The 27614-nt window shown below is 38.7% G+C and overlaps 2 protein-coding genes across 4 annotated transcripts; one reads left to right on the top strand and one right to left on the bottom strand.

The window, feature by feature from the left end:
• Positions 1–431: 431 nt before the first annotated feature.
• Positions 432–18369, bottom strand: LOC311502451 (apoptosis regulator BAX-like). Of its 3 annotated transcripts, none has more exons than XM_084564680.1 (7): positions 18357–18369; positions 13665–13779; positions 13483–13513; positions 10459–10623; positions 10232–10370; positions 4485–4589; positions 432–3809 (listed from the first exon to the last, which is right to left on the bottom strand). In XM_084564680.1, exons 2-7 carry the CDS (start codon positions 13690–13692, stop codon positions 3666–3668), a joined length of 612 nt encoding a protein of 203 aa, XP_084420806.1. In that variant the 5' UTR covers positions 13693–13779; positions 18357–18369; the 3' UTR covers positions 432–3665. The 3 variants fall into 3 exon arrangements, with proteins under 3 accessions (XP_084420806.1, XP_084420807.1, XP_084420805.1); XM_084564681.1 differs by lacking the exon at positions 18357–18369 and adding an exon at positions 13867–13913; XM_084564679.1 differs by lacking the exon at positions 18357–18369 and having other exon boundaries at positions 13665–13925.
• On the top strand, positions 17507–27557 carry LOC311502442 (calpain-5-like). The gene is made up of 12 exons (XM_084564667.1): positions 17507–17833; positions 19344–19532; positions 19730–19861; positions 20660–20868; positions 21215–21407; positions 21517–21707; positions 22055–22328; positions 22435–22557; positions 24635–24837; positions 25292–25413; positions 25507–25643; positions 26538–27557. Exons 2-12 carry the CDS (start codon positions 19368–19370, stop codon positions 26718–26720), a joined length of 1932 nt encoding a protein of 643 aa, XP_084420793.1. The 5' UTR covers positions 17507–17833; positions 19344–19367; the 3' UTR covers positions 26721–27557.
• The last annotated feature ends 57 nt before the right edge of the window (positions 27558–27614 follow it).

Below are 27614 nucleotides of genomic sequence, written 5' to 3'. Positions count from 1 at the left end.
GCACTTAGTGGGACAAACACTGACATAGTTAGAGACTTGTTCTCAGGCCACTCCAGTGTTGTCTCGGCTGTGTGCTTCAGGTCAACGCTATGCTGCAATGTGAACCACTGCAGTAGTGTCAGTATAATGTTTCTGAACTCTGGAACTTGTTTTCTTCAAGGACCTCTCTGGATTTGACTAAATTCATCTGAAGATAAGATATTCACCTGGAATAGAACTACAGCTATACAAGTCAGCTACATGTTGTATTTGTTGCTCTGGGGGTTTCAGGTCAGGTGCTGTAAAGTGTCTTGAGACAATTTGTATTGTTATTGACACTATATAAATAAAACTGAATTGAATTGAACTTGTTCAACGTGATCTGATATAGAGTTCTTTATGTTTAAGGCTCATTTTTTTGTCTTGACATGCAGTATAATAAATAGAATATGTCGCAGAAATGGGTCTGAATACTTTTCACAAGGAGTTTTCCATTTTTGATATAAAATAAATATGCAAAGAAAAAAAAACAAGCTTGTCATGCTTACTATGTGTTGCTTTATGGGAAAAAGGAAATTTACAACACAATCAAGTGTGAGAGCAAAAGGGTCTGAATTCTTTGTTAAGCATCTCTAGCCTTCTGTGACAACCATCTTTGGATTGTGAAAACGATGTTGTAGAATAGCTTTTAATCCAGATGAAACAGCAGGCAGTTTTGTTAAACTAAGCTCTGTGTTTTTCAAAGTTTGATCTCGGTTTTCTTATGTCTAACGATGTCATTTTAAAACATCTCAATATACAGCACAACTGGCTAAAACTGTGGCTTTAACAGCCATACTGTATTCTGCTGTCACAGCTCAGAACTCATCTATGGATCTCAAGAAATGCAAAATACAATGAAAAAAAAAAGTAGGAAAAACTGCTGCCAGCTTTCCAGATCTCCAGATAAATTACTGAAACAGATTTCAATATTGACTGAAAACAAACTAAATGGACAAAACCACAAATGGACACATAAATAGGAGTTGGCTCTTAATTATCTTTATATTCAAAAGATAAAAATGTTTCACTTACAAGGCAGGTCCCATCAAATGCAGTTTTACTATCTGTTATTACAGCATGGAAGTATAGCACAGAAAGTAATTTCCTCATTACATACTGGCAACATCACATGATTTATACACAGTAATCGTACATGGGCACATTCCACCTGTCACATACTCTTTGCAAGGAGCCTCTATGACCCTGGAAGAGCATCATAATATCACATAAAGAAAAAAGGACAGTAGGGTGGCCTGTCTTCACATGATTAGTCACAGGCACTACAGCGACCTCATTTGTGAAACATTATGTCGACAAGAAACCATTTATTTTTCATCAGGTTCTAATAACAACCTAAGCAAACACAGCTGAAAGCAGAATAAGCCAAACCTGAAGATGTTCATGAACCTGGAGTTTGTGCTGAGGTTCTTATCCCACTCAGGTTTCTATGATTCAAATCCTGATCACGCTACAAAACTCAAACACAAGTTATTTTGACTGCATTTTCCTGAGAGGCGTTATGGGTTGCCTTTTTATATTAATTGAGCTAAGCAAATAAAATATGACTTTTATATCGGGCTACATCAAAAAGGGTGTGTGAGATATGTGTGATAATACACCTCACTATTAATAATGCTAAACAATGATTAATAATAAGCTGTAGTTACATTAGCTGTTAATTTGCATGATGCTAAGCCAGCACCAATTAAAAACTAGTTTAACAGACCTGCTCTGTCAATAGACACTGGCATTTATTCAGATCACCAATGGGGAAAACACCAATTTTCAGGTGAAGGAAAAACTTGCCGACTCATATGTTATTCATGTGACCCATTTATGTGTCACCATTTTTTCGTCTGGTATCTACTTCTCAGTAATACAATCATGCTCCAGAACTGGCAGGAAAACCAATCAGAACTGAGTGGCTCATAACGAGAGGCCTTAAAGAGACAGAATTCAGTGAGGGAAATGTGCAAGTTAAGTTTTCTTTTACGCAGCAAGATATCTGTTTCTAGAAGGTGCAATTTGTGTGCTTCTTTTAAGGATGCAATACAAGCATGTTAAAGATAATGTTATTTTCAAGTTTTTCAGAAAACCCCCAGGTTTTAGGAGCTTACGCTTAAAATGCATTTAAATGATAAAAAAATATATATATATTACGAATAAACTGTAAAAGCTCTTACAGTAAAACAGGTCTGTATTTAAACCACAATTTTTCCAATTTAAAGACAAGTTTTCAAGGCCTGAATAACAACAGGGTTTTAAATAAAATACAGACAACTATATATGGCAAAGCAAATTCATAAACATAATAGTATATTTTTGCTTCTAGTTTCATAGCAGTATGTGTTTGTAAATTTCACTGATTACTGATAAATTCAGGTTAAGATTAAAATGTTAGATTATTTGTAGAAAATTTAAAAATGGCTGCTGAATAAATTACACTGGTAAATAAACTCTAACCCTCCTTCTATGCTCATCCATGATAGAGATTAATAGTTAAAATGACAGATGAAGAAAACTATTATCTGACCTTTGTAAAAATCTAGGAAATTAGTAATAATTAAATGTAAACATGTTGTATGACACCTGAGTTGGTTCTATTGCGTGTACCTGTGTAAAATTGCTGTTCTGGTTGCAGTTTCAAAGCAGCCCACTCAGCTTCATCGTTGTCACTGAACATGTCTGTGCAAGGTGATGGTCAGAGGAAGAATTTACATTAACTCATCAACTATGCTGGAATATAACTTTGGGATAATTGTGCTTCAGTGTTTGGCTGTATGGATTGAAACCCACATTAAAAACTGTGGATTTCAGTTTCAAATATTAGCTTGTGACCCCGTCAAAGTAAAACAGCATCTAGCAGAATAAAGAATGAACAATAAAACGGGCCAGACAGCCGCATTTCAGTGACTTTGTGAATGTAACCAGTGCAGGATGACAGCCCCCATTCTTCTTCAACGTCAGAAAACGTGTTTGTTCACCTCATGCACCTAACAAAGGGGGCAACAGATGCAGTCTGGACTGCATACAAGATACAAGAATTAAAATATAAGACATCTATTTTTTTGGTTTTGTTTGGGTAATTCTAAGCAAACTCAAAAGCTGTCATATTTTCACTATGGAAACTAAATCTAAACCAGGAGTCCCTTATGAGAAAGTTAGTTAGGTCCCTCAGGGATCTCTCCTCAGTCCTCAGACCAGAAACATGAGAGAGGAGTGATCTGGTCATGCCAGGACTGAGAAGTGAGAAACAATCAGAAAAAGGGATCGGTATATTGCTCGTGGCTGTGCACTAAGCCTAGTGCTTCAGTAGCACAATTACCACAGTGTTGCTGGCTTTAAAACTTGAGGTTTTTATAAGGCACTGTTTTTTGTTTTTATCTTCCTTCTTGTATTGAAGGAAATCTACTCCATTTGTGGTCTGCATAGATAACATTATAGAAGGTAGAAAACTAGAGTATCTGAGTGGGTCTGCAAAATTCTGCAACCATATTTGAAGCCATCTCATGGCACCTCATTGTGATGGTAATGTGACAGTCACATTACCATCACATGATAACACTGAATAACAACAATCTTGTAGTCAGCTACTTGGTAAACCCTCAAAGCCCAGTTCCGGAGTGTATCTGTGCGTGTCAGCTTCAGGACTGTCTGGTCATCCTCCAGGTGATGACGCTTCCTAGAGCCACGCCAGCGATGAACATGATAATAAGGCTGTAGGTGTGTACGCTCATAGACGACACACTCTGCATGGACGCCGCCGCCAGCTCGGAGAAACTGTTGATCTGTGAACACGCATGCACGCACACTAGGTTTTAATTCAATACTTCCAGAAACTATGAAACCACACGTATTGAAATGTGGAACAAAACTGTAAATTACATCAGAAGACCAAAGTAGATTGAACAGATATGACCACTGACAAGTTTTACACATGAAAAATACCTAGAGCAATCTTGTTAGGAGCTACAGAAGGGGAAGTAATTTTAGAGATAATCCACATCCCTTCTCTTTTTGCATGTTTAATTGGGTTGTAGATTTCATTTTATGTAACCATTTCCTCTTAAAATAACAGCTTCAGAATCTTTTTGTTGGTGCACTCATATACTCATAATAGTCAGCTTGTAATAAAACAACAATCTTCAAGAAATGTGGTTAACACTTGGCGGTCCTACATCATATGCCACCAGGTATGGGCCTTCAGCCTGCTATAAAAGGAAAGCTGAGTTTGTATTCTCAGTACTGACATCATAGCAGAGGTAAAGATGCCGAATAGGTCAGAGTGACAGAGCATAAGCCTGGACAATAGTAAATCCTGAACTGGCTTTCATTTCTTGAAGAGATCCTTTCAAAATAAAAGGCTACAAGTCAGATGTGAGCTGACCTCCAGAATAATGGCCATTCCCAGCATGTGCCCTGAAAGAAAAACAACAATGTAAATGTAAGACTACTGAACTTACCCATCCTCCGTGGTCCCGAATCCAGCCCAGGAGATTGGTCCTGAAGAAGTCCACAGTCCAATTCAGGATCTCCCTCACTGACTGAGGAAGATGAGCTTCCACCATCTGATGGAAACGCAGACATGAAGTTAAAAATAGTGCAATGGTGAGACAGCAGCCGTGTCACTTCTTAAAGAACACAATTACTCTCCAAACCAATTCAATTCAATTCAATTTTATTTATATAGCGTCAATAACAATACAAATCGTCTCAAGACGCTTTACAAAAACCCGGCCTGAAACCCCCAGAGCAAGCCAGAAGGCAACGGTGGCAAGGAAAAACTCCCTTTTAACAGGAAGAAACCTCGAGCAGAACCCAGCTCATATGGAGGGACCCATCTGCCTAAGGCCAGCCGGGTACAGACAGAAGAAAGAGAGAAGAGAACAGCAAAGAGAGAAGAGAAGAGAACAGCAAGATAAACATACATCTGTCATAGATACACATATCTGACTAAAGTGTACATGTGGAATCTTATGATACAAACTGATGATGTTACATGACAGTTTGAAAATGTAAGAGGAATCATAGGCAGGTTGGAGAATTGTTCATTCAGGTAGGAGTGGATAACTGCAGGATTCCATGAAGACTGGGCAGGCTGATGAGACCACGACAACAGATGTAGTATAGAGCTCCACGGGAAACACACCACTCCAGGCCAGAGATACTCACAAGAAGAGGGGGGAAGAGGGGGGAAGGGGGGTGGGGGGGTGGGACACACACAGCAGTAAACATTCTACATAGTAATAGCACAGAATTGTATGACTAGTAGTATATAGGAAATTAGAGGGCAAGAGCTCTGTGCCAGAGAAAAGAAAGTGGAGGATGCGAGAGAGGAGAGAGAAGAAAGAAGGAGGACATGTGTTTGGTGCATCGTCCCCCAGCAGCCTAGGCCTATAGCAGCATAACTAAGGGATGGTTTAGTCCAGCCCTAACTATAAGCCTGATCAAAAAGGAAAGTCTTAAGCCTGACCTTAAAAATAGAGAGAGTGTCTGCCTCCCGAACCCAAACTGGGAGCTGGTTCCACAGGAGAGGAGCCTGATAGCTGAAAGCTCTACCTCCCATTCTACTTTTTGAAATTCTAGGAACCACAAGTAGGCCTGCACTTTCAGACCGAAGTGATCTGCTGGGATGATATGGTACAATAAGGTCTTTAAGATACGATGGAGCTAGGCCTTTAAGGGCCTTGTATGTAAGGAGGAGGTTTTTAAATTCTATTCTAGACTTTAAAGGGAGCCAGTGAAGAGAAGCTAAAACTGGAGTAATATGATCTCTCTTGCTAATTCCTGTCAATGCTCTTGCTGCGGCATTTTGAATCAACTGGAGGCTTTTTAAAGAGCTATTTGGACAGCCAGACAGTAATGAATTACAATAATCCAGTCTGGACGACACAAATGCATGAACTAGTTTTTCAGCATCACTCTGAGACAGGATGTTCCTAATTTTGACGATATTACGCAGGTGAAAGAAGGCAGTCCTGGTCACTTGCTTTATGTGACATTTAAAGGACATATCCTCATCAAATATAACACCAAGGTTTTTTACAGTAGTACTGGAGGCCAAGGTAATGCCATCCAAAGACACCATGTGATTAGATAATGAATCTCTGAGATGCTTAGGACCAAATACAATAACTTCTGTTTTGTCTGAGTTTAAGAGTAGGAAATTACAGGTCATCCAAGCCTTTATGTCTTTAAGGCATGCTTGGAGTTTAACCAGCTGATTAGTTTCATCTGGTTTCATAGATAAATATAGCTGGGTGTCGTCTGCATAGCAATGAAAGTTTATGCCATGTTTTCTAATAATCTTGCCTAATGGCAACATGTATAACGTGAAGAGTATTGGTCCTAGCACAGAACCCTGAGGAACTCCATAACTTACTTTTGTATAAGTAGAGGAATCATTATTGACATGAACAAACTGGAATCTGTCAGATAGATAGGATTCAAACCAGTCTAATGCAGTTCCTTTAATCTTGACCTCACTTTCAAGTCTCTGTAGTAAAATATTATGATCAATAGTGTCAAATGCAGCACTAAGATCTAGCAGAACAAGTATAGAGACAAGTCCAATGTCTGAAGCCATGAGGAGATCATTGGTAACTTTAACCAAAGCTGTTTCTGTACTATGATGAACTCTAAAACCTGACTGAAACTCTTCAAACAGACCATTCCTGTTTAAATGGTCACACAACTGATTAGCAACAACTTTTTCTAGAATTTTGGAAATAAAAGGAAGGTTGGAGATTGGTCTATAGTTGGCTAAAACATCTGGATCTAGAGTGGCTTTCTTGAGTAAGGGCTTAATTACAGCAACCTTAAAAGACTGAGGCACATATCCTGTTAATAAAGATAAATTTATCTGGTTCAATATGGAGGTGTTAATTAATGGAAAAACTTCTTTGAGCAATTTAGTTGGGATTGGATCTAGAAGACAGGTTGATGGTTTAGATGCTGTAATTGTTGAAGAGAGCTCAAGAAGATCTACTGGGGAGAAGGATTCCAGATATTGATAAGGTCTTACAAAAGTTTCTAATGTCGCTGTACTTGCATCTTTAACAGCTGTTGGAAGGATGCCTTGAATATTTTCTCTAATGCCGACAATTTTATTAGTAAAGAAGCTCATGAAGTCATTACTACTGAGGGCTAAAGGAATAGATGGCTCAACAGAGCTGTGGCTCTTTGTCAGCCTGGCTACAGTGCTGAAAAGAAATCTGGGGTTGTTCTTGTTTTCTTCTATTAATGATGAATAATATGCTGTTCTAATACTACTGAGAGCTTTTTTATAAGTTGTTAAACTATCTTTCCAGGCTATGCGAGCTTCTTCAGAATTAGTGGAATGCCAAATTCTTTCTAGCTTTCGGGCTGCCTGTTTTAAACAGCGCAACTGTGAATTATACCATGGAGCTAGCCTCCTCCTATTTATGACCTTCTTTTTCAGAGGAGCAACTAAGTTTAAAGTTGAACTAAGCGATGCTGCAGTGCCATCGACAAAATAATCTATTAGTGCAGGGGTTAAATTGTGGTTGCTGTTGTCCACAACATTGGTACATGGCACTGAGGTAAATAAAGAAGGAATTAATTCTTTATATCTAGTTACAGCATTGTCAGACAAACATCTACTGTAATGAAATGTCTTTTCAGTTCCTGTGTAATCCATTATTGCAAATTCAAAGGTTATGAGGAAATGATCAGACAAAAGAGGGTTATGAGTAAATACTATTAAACCTTCAGTTTCTATGCCATATGTTAGGACAAGATCTAAGGTGTGATTAAAACTGTGAGTTGATCCGTTTACGTTCTGAGAAAAGCCAATTGAATCTAATAATGATGTAAATGAGGAGCTAAGGCTGTCACTGCCAACATCAACATGGATGTTAAAGTCACCTACTATAATGACTTTATCTGTTCTAAGAACTAAATCACATAAAAACTCAGAGAATTCAGCTAAAAACTCAGAATAAGGAGCAGGTGGGCGATACACCACAACAAAAAGAATTGGTTTTTGTATTTTCTGGTCTGGATGGGGAAGACTAAGAGTAAGACTTTCAAATGAATTAAAGCTCTCCTTAGGTCTAGGATTAATAGATAAATCAGAGTGGAAGATTGCTGCCACTCCTCCTCCTCTACCTGTGCTTCTAGGAATATGATAATTACTATGACTGGGTGGAGTAGACTCATTTAAACTAACATATTCATCATCCTGTAGCCATGTTTCAGTCAAACTAAATAGATCAATCTGATGATCAGTTATCAGATCATTCACTAAAAGAGATTTAGATGAGAGAGATCTGACATTTAAAAGACCACATTTAATTTTCCTATTCTTCTGTTCTACCAATGAACTTGTACTGATTTGTATCAGGTTCCTATGAGAAACTCCTCTTTTGTTATTTATTGGTTTAAATAATCTGGGAGCAGACAGAACATCTATAGAGTTGATAGAGTTTAGGGTGTGAGACAGTCCTAGAGAAGCGGCAGAGAAGTGTGTAAGACTACAACTCCGCCTCCTGGTCTGAACTCTGGGTTGTCATGGTTTCGGGGGGTTAATAAAATCGGCCATATTCCTAGAGATGAGAGCAGCACCCGCTAAAGTTGGGTGGATGCCATCTCGCCTAATCAGACCAGGCTTTCCCCAGAAAGTGTGCCAATTGTCAATAAAGGCCACGTTGTTTTCTGGACACCACCTAGATAACCAGCGATGGAATGACGACGTGCGACTAAACATGTCATCATTGGTCAGGTTGGGCAGGGGACCAGAGAAAACTACGGAGTCCGACATAGTTTTAGCAAAATTACACACCGATTCCACATTAAGTTTTGTGACCTCCGACTGACGTAACCGGGTGTCGTTACTGCCGACGTGAATAACAATTTTACTGTATTTAACCTTAGCCTTAGCCAGCAGTTTGAGGTAAGATTTAGTGTCGCCCGCTCTGGCCCCTGGAATGCATCTAACTATGGTCGCTGGTTTCTCTATCTTCACGTTCCGCAAAATGGAGTCGCCAATCACCAGAGTTGGTTTCACCCCAGGCCTGAATCTTTTGCCCCAGAATGTGACAACACATTAAGAAATAAGGGTTAAAACTACCAAAACTTAATCTTGGTTCCTAATGCCTATTTAATTATTTTTGTAACGTTTATATTTTCTAAACAATCAACAATCAATTCTAGACTCTGGCTGTTGGAACACAACGGTTCTGTGTCCACCCTGCTCACTTGACATTAGCATTGACATTACCAACTCGAGGCACTCCTTTGAAAGAGGATTCATTCAGTTGTTCATTAAAACACTGCTCATACTCTGACTTTAGCTTGAAAAGAGATACTTGATCATATTTGAAACATAAAAACAGGTAAGGAGGGTAAGAAGGAAAATATGTACCCATTAGGGGTTGTACAGAGTAGTTGACTAGCTGGTTTGTCGACTTCACTGTTGTGCCAAGACGCTTTAAAAATCATATTGACTAGTCACTGACGACATGACAATAACAACACGGACGCCTCCGAGAAGACAGGTGAGGAGCCCAGTGAGTCATTGCAGCAAACGAGAAGCGGTTCATCAAGTGTGTGGAAATACGTCACTTAAGATGAGGCCCATATGACCATGACATGCAAAATATGTAAGTCAGTCCTACTGCAATGCACGCTCATCTGAAAAGTCATCCCCTAATGCTAGCAGAGAAACGGTCCAAATCCTCTAGACAGCAGTCAATTAACAACAGTCATCTTTAAAAAAAATCTGAACTCATCCAATAATAATACTCATTGCCTTAGACTTTACTAGTAGGATTGATGAACTTTCATACAAGCCTTTTAGAACAGGTCCAAATAAGTCTATTAAGGTGTTTAATATAGAGTGTTTACAAGATGTTGAGACTGTTAAGCTTAACAACAAGAAATGTGAGTACACGTCCAGTCCTTTCTACTTACTTTTGTTGTTTTTAATTTTTGTTTCATTTATCACTTCTCGACACCTGACTACAGCTTCCCTTTATGACAATTTGTGTACCAGCATGTCTGATGTAAGTACTTCCTGATGGTAAAGCAAGTCACACACTGCTCACATTCTTTGATGGTGAGGAGGTTTCTCAGAATTTCAACACTGTAATGAACATGTGACAACAAAGACGTTCTAAAAAATGAGGAGTGCTGATTTAGATTTTTTCCAAGAGTGATTCTGACGTGCAGCAAAGAGAAGCCAACCCACCCTGACAGCCAGCTTTCCGGCAACATAGAAGAGCACAGCGATCCTCTCCCAGGTGATCCCGTGTTCAAAGACTTTGGATGCCACTTCTTTAAATCTGTCCCACTTGGAGCCAGAACCACAAGCAACCCCGTCTATTGCACTGGAGGAAAACACATTAGAGCATTAGGGCAAATATTAGCCCTGAGATAAAACCAAAACAAAACAAAACAAAAAAAAAGACAGCTCACTCTTGGAACTCCTTGTCATCCCGCACTCTGTCGCCAATGATGCGGATCATCTTGCCCAGCTGGGTCACCATCTTCTTCTCCTGCTCAGTCTTTACACTCACAGGCAGTGGAGTGAGGGGTGGGACATCCTCTGAGGGTATATCCCTCAGCTCCTCTTCTATGACCCTGGAAGAGAATAGTCAAAGTCAGTTTCCAAATTGCACCAATTTAGCTTTTCACACATAAAAACAACAACAGCGAGTTATGGTACTGACAGCTATGTGGGGACAATTCATTCTGAACTGAAAATTACGTAGGCAGGTCTAACTGGAGCTGCAGCTGACAATGAAGAGCAACACAACATGTTCCGACTGCGGTTCATTAGTGTTGGTGTCATTTGTTGCTGCTATTTATCATGGCAACAGGGTTTTATTTTGAAACCTGTCAGCACAAGTTTAGTAAAATGTGCCGAATGCCAAAATTATCCTACATGTTTTAATCTGCCTCGATGCAACCAGAATCTGCAACTTCTCCGCTCACACTGTGCAGGTCAATCGCCTAGTCAAAACATGGAGATCACACTGAACGTAAACACCTAGTCTTTGCTTCAGTTGTCCAGTGACAATTTAATAAAGTTTATTTAAAGAAGATACCTGTGTCTTAAGCAACTCCGACTACAGCTACAGTTTCAGAATACAAAACATTCAGCTAGAAATTTCTAGCTAAATTAGTTCTAAATTAGTTTTTACTAATAAAATGACAGAAACAAAATGAGGTATGAATGGGAAAAAGATGGCAAGTCACAACTTATAATTCACTACAATGACAAGTCGCAGGGTTGACAAGGTAAAATGTTTGTCTTATCTTGTTTTGCACGCTCTTTGCCAACCGGTGAGTCACATACTTTACTTCTTCTACGTTAAAGTTCATCTACGTTTCTGTTTGAGCATCAAATTGAAAGTATCTGCTAAGCCTGTGACTGGATAATATACTATGTATGATAACGCTTGCATAAACCCTGAAGTGATAAGCATTTACGGTAATGCGACCTGGTGACTTAGGAATGTAACTGTAACCCAGTAACTGAACCATACTGCTGGCTTCAGTTTCAGTCTGAAGATGACACATTAATCCGTTTCCAAACATGAAATTACATTTGATCTATTTGAACACATACAAAGTACTATCATTTTTCCCCCTAATTTAACCATACAAAGATCCCTGACAGGCTCACAGAATACATGATGATCAAGTCATAAATTCTTGTTGTGAAATGACAAAACCTGTCTCCACCCAGTTGCCCCTTTTCATAATGTGCGTGCTAACGGCCAACGTCCGGAAACAAGAATGATGACAAACAATTGAATACAAATGCTGCATGATACAGCATGTCTTTGGACAGTGGGAGGAAGCTGGAGTGCCCGGAGAGAATCCACGCAGACACAGGGAGAACATGCAAATTCCAACCCGGAAAGGCCCAATTGGACGATAGATTCAACAAAAACATTCACGTAATTAATGACTGTGAACCCGTCTATGGGTTGCACAAAAATGACAGTAAGGGATGTCCGTTCTTTAGCCTAACTTACACAGTCTGTGCAGGTGACCATGCTCTATATGTTGTTGTTGTTACCGACACCTCTTCGATGTTGTCATACAAATTAAGAGACAAACTCAGACAGGTAGTCTTTTTTTGTTGCCCAAGATGCAGCAGATCAGCTGACAAGACTACACAAGATAAAATCCATTAAGTGTTGTACAGATGTTATTTATATTGGGCTATTATCTGGATGATCTTGTAGACTGAACATGGCAGACAAAAGCTTTACCAGATATAAGAAAGCTATGTTTTTCCAGGACAATGGAAACTGAGCATCTCCACTTCCACCCTTTTGTAATGCGGGACAACGTGTCTAAGAAGCAGCACATTCAAAACCTGCTTTGAAATAGCCAGTTCAGTGCTATCACAGTCAACATGAAAGTGATGTAAACTGACCTCTGAAGTAATATTCACAAGGTGTGAAATACATGTTGATCCGTCACAAGTAGCCCTTTAATGGGGCACGTAATGATTTGTATTGTAAATAAACAGTCAAAATAATGATGTTTGCTTCAATTACTGTAAGTGACACACCCAATTCTGGGAGACCAGTGCTCAGTGGCTGTTCATGTACTTCATTATCTGAGCAATGACGCACATCCTGGTTTATGAGCAGTGCTATTTACTGTGTGAATCAGGTAACAGCGCGTACGGAAACGAAACTGAAACAGAAAGAGCCTTTTGCAGCTTCACTGGGCTGATAGATTTGTCTGTTTGACACCTGGACTGCAGCTAATTATTTTTATTTTATTTTATTTTTCTCAACTAGTCGCTAGGTCTAATTTGTGTAAATGACAATCAGAACTGATTGTTCTGTGTGAACAGCCTACATAAGCAACATTTATGAACCAGGAAGCAGCTTTTCTTTTTTTTTTTCTTTCATTTTTTAAAAAATTAATTTCAGTGATTTAGTGATTCTATAAATTGTCAAAGCTTACTTGTATGTGTAAGAAATGAATACACAGTTTAGACAGACAATTTAGATTTCTTCTTTTTTTAAAAGTCAAATTATGGGGAAACAAACTGGGACAAGAACATTTTCCATACGTGGGATACATAAACTAATAACTGATTCAGTCAAGATAGCTGCTTATCTGAAGTACTGATCAAATAAATATAAAATACATGATTTTACTATGTGTATGGCGCATATTGTATCTACAGACAGTCAGTGGGAGAATTTCCTGGTTGTTTTGTTGTGGTTTTTCTCAGTCATGTAGACTAAAACCTAACTAATTTTCGAGACATTAATTGATTAAACTAATCAACAATGGTAACATGTGTTTCTTTTAGCGTTATGTAACAAAATATTCATTTAAAAAAATATTAATGACCATGTTGATTTGGGCTGGTGGGAGTCGTTATTTGTTTGTTTGTTTTTCATCAATAAATACAGGGTCTCTTGACGAATGACTAAGAATAAAAGTCAATAAAAATGAACTCACTCTTTGATCAGGGCTTCTCCTATTCTCTCATCTGTGGGGAAATCAAATTGAGAGGCGTTATAATAACGGGCTAGAAAATGAGTTACAGTCATCTTCATGCCGACTAAAATACATAAATAAAACACTTAACGTCCAGATACGATACAGATCATTTGACTTAAGCTGTCAGCTTTCAGGCTTACCTGACATCCCGTTCCCTTCACACGCCATGGTTTGAAGAAAAAGTTACTTTAATAGTTTAAAGGAACTTGTCTTGCAAAATCTGCCCCTCCTTTCCTTCCGTGTCACGCAAAACCTCTGTTAAAAAATAAAAAACAGTACTTTGTGAAAAACGACATATATTCAAATAAGTCGGTGTTTATTCCGAGTGGCAAAAGTCGTAACTCTTAGACACAAATGAAGTGTTTGGAATCTTGTTCGGTATATTCAACGGTTTCACTCTGCTGAGCTTTAAAGGGAGGGAACGCCGCCGTCCGTCACTGAAATACATCCGTGTAGAAACATGAGTCATGATTTTTACCTTCATCTACACGGAATGTCCTGTTTCCATAATTAGAGCACGACAATAGACGACAACTGCTGTCAACTCAGCCAAGAGGGGAGGAGTCCATGCAGTAAAGACAATTACGTTATGTTTACAGTGCCTTGTGTTTACAGCAAAAGTTTTGATAGCTGTCTCAGAAGAAAGAAAGAAAAGTACCATGAGCAAAAACCTGAACCATTCATTCATTCATTTTCTGTAACTTTTCTATGCCAAGGCCCCCTAAACAGCATTAGCTTCTGGCCGAGGACCCCCTTTGCAAGCCCACAGACAATGCTACAAAATATGTAAAGAAACATCAACTTTTAGAATGTTTTTTTTTTTTTCTGTCCATTTTGCATTAGCTACACGCTAGCTTGAGGAGTTTGATAAATGACTCAAATCGCCTGGTCTACACTGATTATGAGGTCATGAGCGATGTTTGTTTGTTGTTGTTCAGGGAATCAGAAAGATGAGCATGGCAAATAACATTTAGATATGATATATCATTAATAATTATATTTTATGATAATGATTTAAAAATAATTCGATTATATTTTATAATAATGATTAAAAATAATTAGATTATATTTTATAATAATGATTAAAAATAATTAGATTTTTTTTTTTTGCTATTTTTTTCTCATCTTCCCTCCAATTGTCTGAGGCCCCCCTAGCGCCCCCTGGCGGCCCCCTACTTTGAAAACCACTGCTCAAGAGGGTCACAGGGAGCCTATCCCAGCTGTCATCGGGCGAGAGGCGGGGTACAGGGACACAGAGAGACAGACAACCATTCACGCTCACATGCACACCTACGGCCAATTTAGAATCACCAATGAACCTAACCAGCATGTCTTTGGATGGTGGGAGGAAGCTGGAGTACCCAGAGAGAACCCACGCAGACACAGGAAGAACATGCAAACTCCACACAGAAAGGCCCCAGTCAGCCGGTGGAGTCAACAAATAGATTCATGTAATTAATAATAATAAGAAAAAACAGATTTTTGTAATTATTTAATTAAATAGATAATAATAAAAATAGCTACACACTGTTTTACACTATAGATTTGTACATATGTTCGTGGTGCTTTACGCAGACATGCTATTGTGAAATTTGTCACATTACATAAATCTTTGCAGAGTTTATGACTAATTTCATCTAAACAAAACGTGCATTTTTTTGAGCGCAACATTTATGAATGAATGTGAAACACAAACAATCCTGACAACTGTGTCAGAGGCAGATTACATTATATACAGATACTGTATAACCGCCCTAGAAAGAGTGACGTGATCTTTCTGTTGGCTGAACTAGAGCTTAACGCCTTGGCAACAGGTTTGTCAGTCACACATAAAGAAGGTAGAAGAGTGATTGTATCCTTTCATGAGCACCATGAATCACATCAGTAATGTGAAAAAAACAGCTGTGTACCAAACCAAGTACACATTAAATGGACATTTTGTGATAAAATGCATACTCAAAGTTAAAAATCAACAACTGCAAAAAGTCAATCAACAGAAAAAAAATCAGATCAGTTGCTTGGTAAAAGAAATTCTGTTTAGGAACAAAGACTTTTATACAAATAGAATTCTCAACCCCAATATCAGAACCTCAGTATTTCCTGGTAACAAACTGACTTTGGGAGATGTGCCAGGAAAAAGCCATTGTTTTTAAAAAGAACATTAGATATTTGATATTTCTAGGTAAATTGCATTATAACTTGTTGTATATGTTTCAAAATAAAGTTTAAAACCATGGTCACAAATCTTACATTTTACAGGAGCCGCTGATAAAGTACCCAATCAATACTGTAAGTCAAACAAGAAAGGAGGACAACATAATAATACTAATAATAATGATTCAATAGGTCAGGCAACTGAAACTTCTAATGACCAAATGAAACTACCTGCCATCTGTTTTCATCACGCCCATTCCTCCTCAGTAACAGCTGACTAAACAGTATTGTGCAAGATAACTACAGCAAATACATGTTACTCCATTACAACAGCATGAGAAGCACCTGTAGAAAGCTATTGCACCACAAATATCTTGAGACGATCCTTGTTTTTTTGCAGATCTTTGAGGAAATGGTTCAGTACGCCTACATTTACAACCTTTGGATGGACAACTGACTGCCTACGATTAATGGAAAATAACAAGCTCCGGGATGCTTTTGCTGGAGAAGGCCTACGCCCAGTCACTAGTACAGATTGTGCTTTGTCTAGAAATAGAGAATGATAGGTGTAACCTGTCTAATTTAAATCGTGGCCATCTGATGCTCTCATTATTGTGTCATGCCATTCTATGAATGGACAAGGATTTGCAAAGATATTCAAATTATATGAAATGAATCACTCATCTGTTAGAAAATTAATCTGCGAGGGATGTAGATTTTTAACAGTGAATGACCATCCAAGCAAATTCTGGCCTGGTGCAGATTATTTGAAGTCTTAAAGAATATATTATATGTCCTAACAGCATATGTTTGAAACGAATTTGACCTACGTGCAAGGCATGCCAGGAAAAAGCCTTTGCTCTCCAAGAAGATCATCAGAGCAAAACCGCTTGGCACTGGAAAATGTGGGCAATGACCACAATTTGAAACAGGCACTACTACACATGCAAGAATACCCCCAAACATCTTGCAGCTAATGGAACTTTGCATGCAGCGGTCAAAGATTTCAGAGAATGAAGAAGAACGTTACATCTACCACGATCAGATCCTACATGTACGATTTAGTCAGATGTATGTGTCTATGACAGATGTTTATCTCGTTCCTCCTATCCTCTCTTTTCTCTCGCTTTTCTGTCTCTATCCAGCAAGTCTCAAGCAGATGGGTCCCTCCATATGAGCTGGACTTCTTCTCAAGCTTTCTTCCTGTTAAAAGGCAGTTTTTCCTTGCCACCGTCGCCTTCAGGCTTGCTCTGGGGGTTTCATGCCGGGTTTTGTAAAGCGTCTTGAGACGATTTGTATTGTTATTGATACATAAATGAAAATTGAAACTGAAATTGAAATTGAAATGTTTTGATATTTTTCTTGATTTCTTGATTCATCTGTAACAATGTTTCAAGACAAATCCAGTGATTATCTGTCCAAATGTGTAAACACAAAAAGAAAGAAAGAAAATCATGAAAAAAAGTGTTACTAAACTATCTTTCAAAAACAAACCTCTGTTTTCAAGTGATTATAAGACTTTATCATTCACTCAAAGACCAAGCTAAGTTGACATTGCTTATGGAATGATTTGGGGATTTTTATCTTTATAATTAGAGATGAGAAGAAATGTGATATCACCTACAATAGTTCCAAATGGAATGGAATTCCAACATGATTAACCAATTTAATTTTACGTATAATTTAGGGGGAGGAAATCCAAAACTTTTTTCCATTAAAAAATGGATAAAAATGTGTCATTATAGAAAGACATTTTGCCTTCACAGTCAAAGCCTTTTAACTTGGGGTTTTCTGATGTTACAGCCATAAAAGGGGCAGGTTTTTACTTGTTTTACCCACAGGCGACTGGTGGCAGGACTGACGGTATTTAGTTTCGGTCTCCTCTTCCCTCCCTTCTCGTAATCACAATATCAGCCTTTGCATAACACCTCCTTCTGCAAAGAGGTGCTTGTCAGACCGGTTCCCAGCCTGGGTTTGTGTGTTCCTTTTAGGGGAAGCCCTCGTAGCCAGAATATAAAGCTCATGAAACAGCATTAGTTCAGAGAAAGGTGTAACAGACTGCTGTTTCATGCTCCTGGTCTTGCAACTGACATTTTTGGAATATTTTTAACACATCTCACAGGAGCTTCACAGGACGTTGAATGTGTGAGTGCAGGTGAGTGCTGCTTTTAAGTTTCAACTTCAAACACTTTTTAACATTCATGTATATTTTGTTTCACTGTGGTGTCATGGTTTTGGCTTTATACCTTTTGCTGTGATTTCTTTGTTTGACCTCAGTAGTTGAGTTTGATCATCTGTTTGATAAGTAGCATTTTTGTCTCAAACCCTTCTTTCTTCCCATCTGGCAATTTCTGACTGGCGTTTGTACATGGCGATTTAGGGCTCCAGAATGACAATAGTAAAAAGAGTGAAACATTTTAAACAGTGTGTGTGACCTCACCGCCATGTAGGCTACTAGAAATGTGAAGAATGTTAACTGCTGTCAGCTTTACTTACAATACACAGCTTAAACAGAGAATATAACAACCTAGTGTCCTTCACAGTGTCAGACGCAAACATTTTACACATTTGTACTACACACAATTCACTTAAGAAGAGTAAATGAAACAGCCAACCAAAAATAACCTGGCCAGGAACTCTCACACAGATAACATGTGCACAAGCATAAACCCACTCACAAGCGTTGTTTACGTCCTTCTCCACAGTCACAGAATAAATTATTATCTAATTTCTGGGGTGGCTATGACATGATTAGGTAAAACAGTAACACTGAGAGCTAGTAAAATCCAGTTTATTAGAACAAACACAGCCGGGGCGTGGCTCTGAAAAATGCAGGCAGGTACATGGAGATTTCCTTATTCCTGTGTAGGAAGGATAAGGTGTACTACTACTGTTTGAGAGGTAAGGTCGGTGGCATTTTCCTTTCAACTTACCTACTGATTTTCAGTAATTTGTCTTTTCTTCTTCTTAAGTTGGTGACGAAATTTGTGTACAAATGTCTTGTCAAGTTCCTGTCTTCCAGTAAATAACATTTGGAGTGCTCTGTTATTCTTGGCAAATATAAAATATCAAGTTTTAGCGCTGATAATTATGTTGGCTTGTGTTGTCCAAACAGAGCACCGAGGGGTCACTGAGAGTGGACAAAAAGAGTCATTCCCCAGAGAAACCAGCTGTGTTGTTCATCACATTCTCTGTCATAAGTCCACTTCCTCTCTTCAACCTTATAATATGATCCATGTTATTCTCATAATATAAAATATGCTCTCAGGAACACGTTGTTGCCTCTTGTTAATGATGGGGTGATTATATTTGACTTCTGTCCTTAGTTATGAATAAAAAAAAAAGTCCATCAAAGGTTTGTGAAATTCTGTGAAATTGGTGAGGCAACTGTATTAATTCATCTTTGGGTTCTTAAAATGCAAAACAGTATGCAGAATTCAAAGTCTTATTTTGGTATATAGAATGTGGACAATGATGAACAGTGTATGCTCATCAGTAGTCCTAGTGTCCTCAGGGACTCTGAGTCACAGGGCAGTCTACTGTGATCTGGAAAGGAAGCAGCGCAAAGATTTAGAGGATGCACTTTAGCGTTCTTTGCCCAAAAATGAGAATGAGGTCCTGCATGTGCATGAAGCCTGAAAACGCCTGGTGTCTGTCATCTGCAGCTGTGAGACTTCAGTGTCTGGACCATGTTCTCCTCTGCCATCCCGTACAAAAACCAGCACTATGCTGACCTGAAGAAGGACTGTATCCGGGACAAGACACTGTTTGAGGATCCAGAGTTCCCAGCCGTCAATTCATCACTGTATTTTAGGAAACCGCCTCCTGGTACTGTGCAGTGGAAACGACCAGGGGTGAGTGGTGCATCTGGAATGTCATTATTGTTGCAAATGCGTGACAGATACATTTTACTGAACAAAGAACTTTTAGGTGTGATCATTTTGTAAACAATTGTCTAGGTTTGCCCTAAGTTTATTTAGATTTGTTCCTTTTTGTTCAGTAACGTCTCTGACAAATATTTAATGAAGTGTGAAAAACTTTTGTGTTCTAGGAGATAAGCGCAGAACCTCATCTGTTTGTGGAAGGCATCAGCTCTCATGACTTGAACCAGGGAGTTGTGGGAAACTGCTGGTTTGTCGCTGCCTGCTCCTGCCTGGCTTTAAAGCCAAACCTCTGGAAAAAGGTGAGTGAACTCAGGCCCTTTATTCTGACTGTGGAAGCACTGGTAAATAAACAGTAATAAGACCGATGTATAAATCAAACTACAGTGGTAGAATATGTTTGACTCATGAGTAACAAAGCCAAATTCACCAAAATCACATCACATTGTATATATTTTATTTTTACGCGAAAAGTCAAAGACAAAGCACTGTAACAACCGAATGAGATCAATAAATCAAACGTCTGCTTTATAGGTTTCAAAATGAAGTTTCATACCGTAGTTAGATATTTTACATTTTACAGGAGCCATTTATTAAGTACAAAATCAATATTTAAGTCAAAAAAGAACTAAGAAAAGAGGGTAACAACAATAATTATTATATAAAAGGAAGAGGAACTGAAGAACTTGAGGAGTATTGTTTCCAGCCTGTCCAGATAACTGACAGTAAAAATGTTATTGTCACCCTTTGTCTCCTCAATAAAATTTGACAAAGTACAAAGTGCAGTAATTGATTACAATGGTATGAGCTCGATCGAACAATCCTCATCAAGTTGTCACACAAAAACTACCTTCATCTGATTGTTTGGGATCACAGCATTCGCAACACTACAACAGGAACTTTATGAAAATATGAGAAAATGTCCCTACATTCAGAGACACCTACGTAAAATAAAGTACAATCTTTGGTCTGAATGTGAAATACACTGAATAGTTTGGTGTGTAACTTCAACTGTATAAATATGCCATTGTCGTGCCTGTTGCATTTGTCCCATTTTATTTATTTTTTTAATTCATTTCATTTCACACTAATATCTGCAGGTGATTCCTGACTGGAAGGACCAGGAGTGGGATCCCAAACACCCTGAGAGCTATGCTGGGATCTTTCACTTTCAGTTCTGGATCTTCGGTGAGTGGGTAGATGTGGTGGTGGACGACCGGCTGCCCACCATCAACGGCGAACTCATCTACTGCCACTCTAAAAACAACAATGAGTTTTGGAGTGCTCTGCTGGAGAAGGCCTACGCCAAGTCAGTAGACCTTATTAGACCTTGTCTAGAAATGATTATTTTTTTTCCAGTGTAACGTAGATATTATAAATATACAATCATGTATCACTAGTGATTATAAATATGTTGAAAAATAAAAAATGACAAAAAAAACTATACTACAGCTAGAAATGTATATCACTTCTTAAGGATATTTGTATACTATAATGAAATATTTCTACTTTCTATATGTGCATCTCATTTAAAAGTTGGTTTGCACTACTTTTTTTGTGTGTTAATTTCTATTCAGTAGCTATATTTCATATTACTGCAGCACTTCCAACTTTTCGAAAAAAAATCGTGATTTATGTGCACCCTCTGTGTCCAGGCTCTCAGGCTGCTATGAGTCCCTAGAGGGTGGAAACACTGGAGACGCTGTGGTGGATTTCAGTGGAGCTGTGGCTGAAGCCATCAACCTGGAAGCAGAGGCTTACTATAATGACCAAACAAAGCAAGACAAACTGTTTGAGGACCTACTAAAGGTGTATGATCGTGGAGGAATCATAAGCTGCTCCATTAAGGTCTGTGCTGTGTCGAAGTGTTTCCTCGAACTCTGTCCTCTAGAGATGCTGCCTATAGTAATTGTTATGTTTTTTTGTTTTTTTTTTGTTTTGTTTTTTTATTTCACAGGCAGATCCTCATGAAATTGAGATGAGGATGGACAACGGGCTGGTGAAAGGTCATGCATACTCAGTCACTGCGGTGAAGAGGGTGCGTTTGGGTCACGGGCTGATAGCTTACTTCAAAAATGAAACCATCCCCCTGATTCGCATGAGAAACCCCTGGGGCAAGACTGAATGGAAAGGAGCCTGGAGTGACAGGTGAGGAGAAACAAGTTAACAAGTTAATTTCCCTGTGCTGTTTTTTTCCATTGCATATGATACTCCATTGAAAGTTTTCCAAAAGTTTTCCAAATGGAATTCTTACAGCATTACAAAGTTTCTAAAGTTAGTTTGGTCTTTTATGGAAACAGGCTGTGGCCAGCTACAGTCTATGCTGGATTTCAGAATTTCAAGGCAAAACAGTATGAACTATTTTAAGTGTGCTATCCTGAGGTGTTATCCACCATTGTAGTCACATTTAAAGGCTCAAAATAGGGTGTTAGCATGTATTAAAAGTTATCAGTTAATTCATAGGTGGCTTCACTTTTGGGTTTTCCTGTTGTCAGCTCCGAGGAGTGGTCAAAAGTTGGTGACACGGAGAGAGGAAACCTTGGCATCACGGTGGAGGACGATGGGGAGTTCTGGATGTCGTTTACAGACTGGTGCAAGTTCTTCACAGATGCGGACGTTTGCCGCCTCATCAATACTTCACTGATCAGCATCCACAAGACATGGAACGAGGTTGTGCACTTTGGGAGCTGGAGCAAACACGCAGAGCCGCTGTTAAACCGCTGTGGTGGCTGCTCTAACCACAAACAGACGTTTCTGCAGAACCCACAGGTACTGTCGACCCTGGATGCACTTATTCCACACATTACCTGCATTCACAGCCATGCACTTGTATACTCTACAAGAAATACTGAATCCTTTTCAATTTCTCTTTCAGTATGTGTTTGATGTTACAAAGGAGGCTGATGAGGTCCTGATCTCCTTGCAACAGAAAGACATGAAGATCCACAGAAAATATGGTCAAGGAGAAAATCTAACCATTGGCTTCGGTGTCTTCAGGGTACATACTTGATCAGATCAATGGTTAATAAGTGGCCTCTAGTGGCATGTTTCATGTACCAAAAGAAATAATAGAGTTGCGTACAGCGACCATAGTGAGGCTCACTAGAGATGAGGAAATGCTTCGTCTGGGCTGAAGACATTAATCAAGTTAGTCGTTTTGGGCCAAGACAAGGAAATCTCACCATATTTTGGATTTAAATTTGGTTTTCTTGTTGAGCAGTTGGTTGTTTTTTAATGAGGGGCAGACATTACTGCATAGCTTTATCAGAAACCAAAACAGACCATTTCAACAAGAGGCAAAGTCACACATGATTAAACACAAAGAATGCACATACTTTTGTTGATTGTTTCGAGCTGGAAAGTGCTGTGGAGCCAAACACATTCAGTGACAATTCTTTCTAAAGGTGCCGACATTTCGGTGGCCTCTGTAGTAGAGCCACGCCTCGTCTCTGACGTACAATGTTCAAATGTGAAACCGTAACGTCTCAGATGAATGAGAATATATAATGTATGGATATGGAGTTATAACAGTAGTTAAAGTGCAACTTAGGTAAGATTTCATTTGAGATTTTCCTAATTTGCAAAGCCAGATCAGGTCTTTTTAAAAGCAGCCATGGAGCTAGATTGTATCCCTCATGCTGTGATTAGACTGCCGCATTCAAATGAGTCTATATTCAGCAAAACTGACATCACATTTCCTGCAGTGAGATTTACTTGTCAGAGATCTGGCTAAGTTCACACACACTATACACTCTTATCGTGCGGACAGAAGTGCTGCCAAAGGGGTAAGTTCTGGACAGCAATAGATGCTGGTGCCTTACAGAGCCTGAGATTAAAAAAGAACAACTACAGCAGTGTTCACGCGGCCTGTTAAATTGCTTTGACCCTGAAATGGCAACCTCCATTTAACCCTTGTCATTTGCAGTCTTCGTGCAAGTGATGTGTCCTCCTCCTTTATATGACACACTCCAGGCCCTGTGCTCACATCCGTTTTAGTGTGTCTGTCCACTACAGTTTGTTTCTTGATGCATGTTTGCCGTTACTATTTGTTGTACAGCAACTGGTTTCAAATCGCATTTCATGATTTTTTTCAGTCAACACATTTCCCTCAAAACATTAAAAATACAGTATATGTCAGTGGATACCTGACAGCTTGATAGTAAACTAGTGAGGGTTGAGCATTATTATTCTTTTGAAAATCTGCATGTATATTTTTTTCCATTTTACTGAACTTCTTCGTCATTGCACCAGTCCAAAGCTCTGCTCCCACAATGTCGTTGTAATAATGTTAAAACTTTTCTGCCACCAGGAGGCAGAACATTCTGTTTAAGAAACAAACAGCCATTTATTGCTCCTTATTAGGTTTTTAATGCATGTTGAACAAGCTGAACACACAGTTTAAATCCCTACTTAAAAAATAAATAACTAAAAAATAGGAAATTAAAGTTTTATGTAATTAAAATTCTAGCCAATGGTGTTTAGAATAAATCGAAACACCATTAGCTAACTGCTCATGTAGTAGTACTTGTTCTGCAAAAAGTGGAACCTGTAAATATTCTATAGTGTTAATAAATTATTAATATTGATGGATCACATTGTACTGTTGCAGCTGACTGAGATGAAGCTGGTTTTTGCTACTTTATTTACAGTACAGTTCAACTGTGGTGGTTTACTACAGAGCGGTCAAGGTCCCTTTAAAAGGCTCATAAAACAGATTTGAGGAAAACTTGAAAAACTAGTTTGTGAACAGATTTGTATTCATATTTGATGTTTTTTTTTAAATCTTTGAAATTTTTGTAATATCATAACCGTCAACCATTATTTTTGCAAGAAATCAAATACTATAAGTGTTGAAGAGTACATGTTTGATCTATTCTGAAGCTGCACATCTATTTCAAATGTTGTCTTAATCCGCAAAGTGATTAGTAATGAGTGCAATGCAGTAAAAAGTAAATCAAATAATGTAACATGTGGTTTAGAAAAAGTATAAATTACCTAGGCACTACCCCAAATCTTACGATGCACAATAGATCAGTAAACATGCAGAGTTACTAAACCTCCAAATTCTTTTCCAGGTGGAGCTGAACAGGAAGTATCGGATGCACGACATACTGACTCAACAGAATGTGGCCACGTCCACATACATCAATGCTCGGACCGTGTTCATGAGATGTATGCTGACTCAGGGCCGATATGTCATCATCCCCACCACCTTCAAGCCTCAGATACTGGGGGATTACATGATCCGAGTTTTCACTGACGTGGACTCGGGCTGCAGGTATGACATTGATTTAGGCGTGATGTCCAACCAGTGAGAACCTGTGGCTGTAGACATCAGTGTTAATATTTGCAGACAGAAATGGTAACATTCACATATCTTATAATTATCAGATCTTAAGGGAACCTGAGAATGCAACAGTTCTTTGGGTGTTTCAGACTGTGATGGATGGATATTGTCCAAGAAAAGCACTCACACCAGAGCTTTGGAGATTTCACATTAACTCTCTTAAAAAGTCCCGTCACTCTGCTGCTGCTTTTCTTGGCCAAAGATTTTGTTTTGCAAGATTTAGGTTTGTTTCTGACATTCCTTTTGGCAGACATAGAGATCCAAATTGTGCTTGTTAACTTGAAGTACAAGTCCAGGCTTTAACTGACCAGTCACAATGTCAGAAACAAAAGAAAGAAAAACTCATCTTCTATCCTGCTCATTTTATTCTCCTCTATCATCACAGGGAGCTGACAGAGGACAAGCCAAAGATAAAATGCTGGAGTTCATTCCTTGGATACCCACAAGTTGTGACCCATGTGTATGTCCATGAAGCTGAGGGCCTTCAGAACCAGGACAGTACAGGAGGTTAGAGGACTTACCTACTATTCATTCATTCGTTCATTGTCTTGTACTTTTAATGCACCGGTGTCAATGCATGCTTTTTATGTTTTCATACAGGTGCCGACCCCTATGTGATCATATCCTGCGAGGGCCGTTCAGTAAAATCTATCATCAAGAAGGATACTTTGCAGCCAGAGTTTGCAACCAGCGCCGTTTTCTACAGGAAAAAGACTAGAAAGCCCATAACTGTTGAGGTAAAGCGGAATCTTTCTCTTTCATCTCTCCTGCTGACTTTAATTAATCTCGGGGACTGGAGGTGCACAGGGATTGTTGGTCAGTGTTGAAAATGTGCATGTCAAAATGTCAGCTGTTCAGAGGCAGGTAATCAGTGTTTTGAGCTCTGAGACAATGCAGCGATTTAATTTAAGGCGCTTTGAGAGAAAAAAGAGAGTAGAGAATTAATGAAGGCAATTCAATTCAATTAAAAGGCTTTTTTTTAAAAAAAGAAGCACAAAAATGATGAGAGAAATTAGATTTGTTTCTCACTGTCTGTTTAAAAGGTGAATAGAACATACAGGAAAAGTAACATGAGATGAAATGTCAGTTGGCTATAATTGAGGGCACAGTACATCATGTCTACCTGATTATAACTCAACATAATCACGTCTCCCAGCTCTCTGTTAAAGCCCTAGAATGTCCTGTGGTCATTTTATCATATGGGATATTAAGGTTCTAACAGACCTCCTCCAGACATGTTCAAGTGCATTGAATATCAACTAGGATCTAATCAAGTTCAATTACCTGTTGGGAAATGAATCTTCCACATAATATTTATGTGTGCTACTTTGCTGAAAAGTATAGCATCTATGAATATGCAAATACAGCCTGTATAATTGCAAAACTTTAATTACTGCTTAAAAGATTTCTCTCAAATCAGTGACACTGGTCACAAATGCTACTATCAGCAACTTAAACTGACATGTTCAGAGAATCTTCTCATTTCCAGCTACAGGTTCTGAAAACAGTCTTCTGATGTTAACACATCATTGAGTACAGTGAAGGTTAAACAGCCAATAGAAACATCATTGACCTAAATACTGCACATGTTTGAGTGGATGGAGATTTAAAAACTCACTGGTCTTCCTCAGGTGTGGAATAGCAACGCCGTGAAGGACGAGTTCATGGGCCAAGTAGTGTTGTCCGGGGCGGTGAAGGACCCCGTCGCCCCTCAGAAGCTTCAGCTGCGGAAGCAAGGTCGGCAGATGGCCGATGAGATGCCCGGCAGCATCAGCCTGAGGGTCATTACTTCGACTCAGCTGACTGCCATATGACCTGTTGAGCGACCTGAGATAGGGCTGAGACATGTTCAGCTCCGAACTATGCGGTGAACTTATTTAACTTGTGCCATGATCAATACATGATCAATACAACCTTTTATACTATTGTATGCCATTATTTGCACGTTGGTGAATTACCTGAACAGAGGGAGAGGAGGGCATTGCTGGACAGACTGAATGTCACTTTCTGTTGGTTACGTATTATTCAAATGTTTGACCTTAAGTAGCTCTGTGCTTATTAAATATTTGTTGCGCAACTTAAAAAATATTTTTATACTTTTTCAGAAATGTATTGCATTCCTTATACCATACTGTGAGCAATGTGACATACTAGACATACTACAAGGTATATGACAGTAATTATCATGTGGGCCTCACAATTACCAAAATAATGGCCTATGTTGTGGTTTTGCAAACATACTTGCAGTATATACATATATATACAATAACTGTACCTTCTGTGCCTTTCTACCTTTCTACATGTTTCAATCTCATGATTAACAAAGTTCAAAATCCTAAACGGAATATAAAATAAAAAAATAAATTCATCCTACAATCAAACACACAAGCAACAACTCTGGTTTTCTTCCTCTTTTTATTTCAGTCCAGTTCCCAAACTGCAATATTTTGTTGTTTTTTTGTTTTTTTTACACTCAAGACACAGCCATGCACAATTCAAAGTTCAAAAAGTCTATTGCTTCAACCACAATTAAAAATAGTTTATCCAAAACCTCATGTCCCCATCGCTCATTTGTCCTTTTTCAAAGATGGGGAAAGGCCTGCTGAGGTATGCCAGATGGATCAGCAGTTTTTACAAAGCTAGACAATAATAAGTGTAATAATAATAATAAAGATAATAATAATAATTTAAAAAGTAACATTTTTTGT

This window comes from Chelon labrosus, assembly GCF_963514085.1.
Source record: "Chelon labrosus genome assembly, chromosome: 17".
NCBI classification, from domain to species: Eukaryota; Metazoa; Chordata; class Actinopteri; order Mugiliformes; family Mugilidae; genus Chelon; species Chelon labrosus.
Note: the sequence above shows the minus strand (reverse complement) of the source record. Positions and strands in the feature narration are given on the sequence as shown.

What these genes read in the sequence shown, in the direction of transcription:
- LOC311502451 (XM_084564680.1), bottom strand. Translation starts at nt 13,692, where the DNA reads ATGGCGTGTGAAGGGAACGGGATGTCAG. An exon ending in TGAAGGGAACGGGATGTCAG is followed by an intron (nt 13,514 to 13,664) that starts GTAAGCCTGAAA and finishes ATTTCCCCACAG; the next exon opens with ATGAGAGAATAGGAGAAGCC. An exon ending in TTCGGGACCACGGAGGATGG is followed by an intron (nt 3,810 to 4,484) that starts GTAAGTTCAGTA and finishes GCGTGTTCACAG; the next exon opens with ATCAACAGTTTCTCCGAGCT.
- LOC311502442 (XM_084564667.1), top strand. Translation starts at nt 19,368, where the DNA reads ATGTTCTCCTCTGCCATCCCGTACAAAAACCAGCACTATGCTGACCTG. An exon ending in TCATAAGCTGCTCCATTAAG is followed by an intron (nt 21,408 to 21,516) that starts GTCTGTGCTGTG and finishes TTTATTTCACAG; the next exon opens with GCAGATCCTCATGAAATTGA. An exon ending in GAAAGCCCATAACTGTTGAG is followed by an intron (nt 25,644 to 26,537) that starts GTAAAGCGGAAT and finishes GGTCTTCCTCAG; the next exon opens with GTGTGGAATAGCAACGCCGT.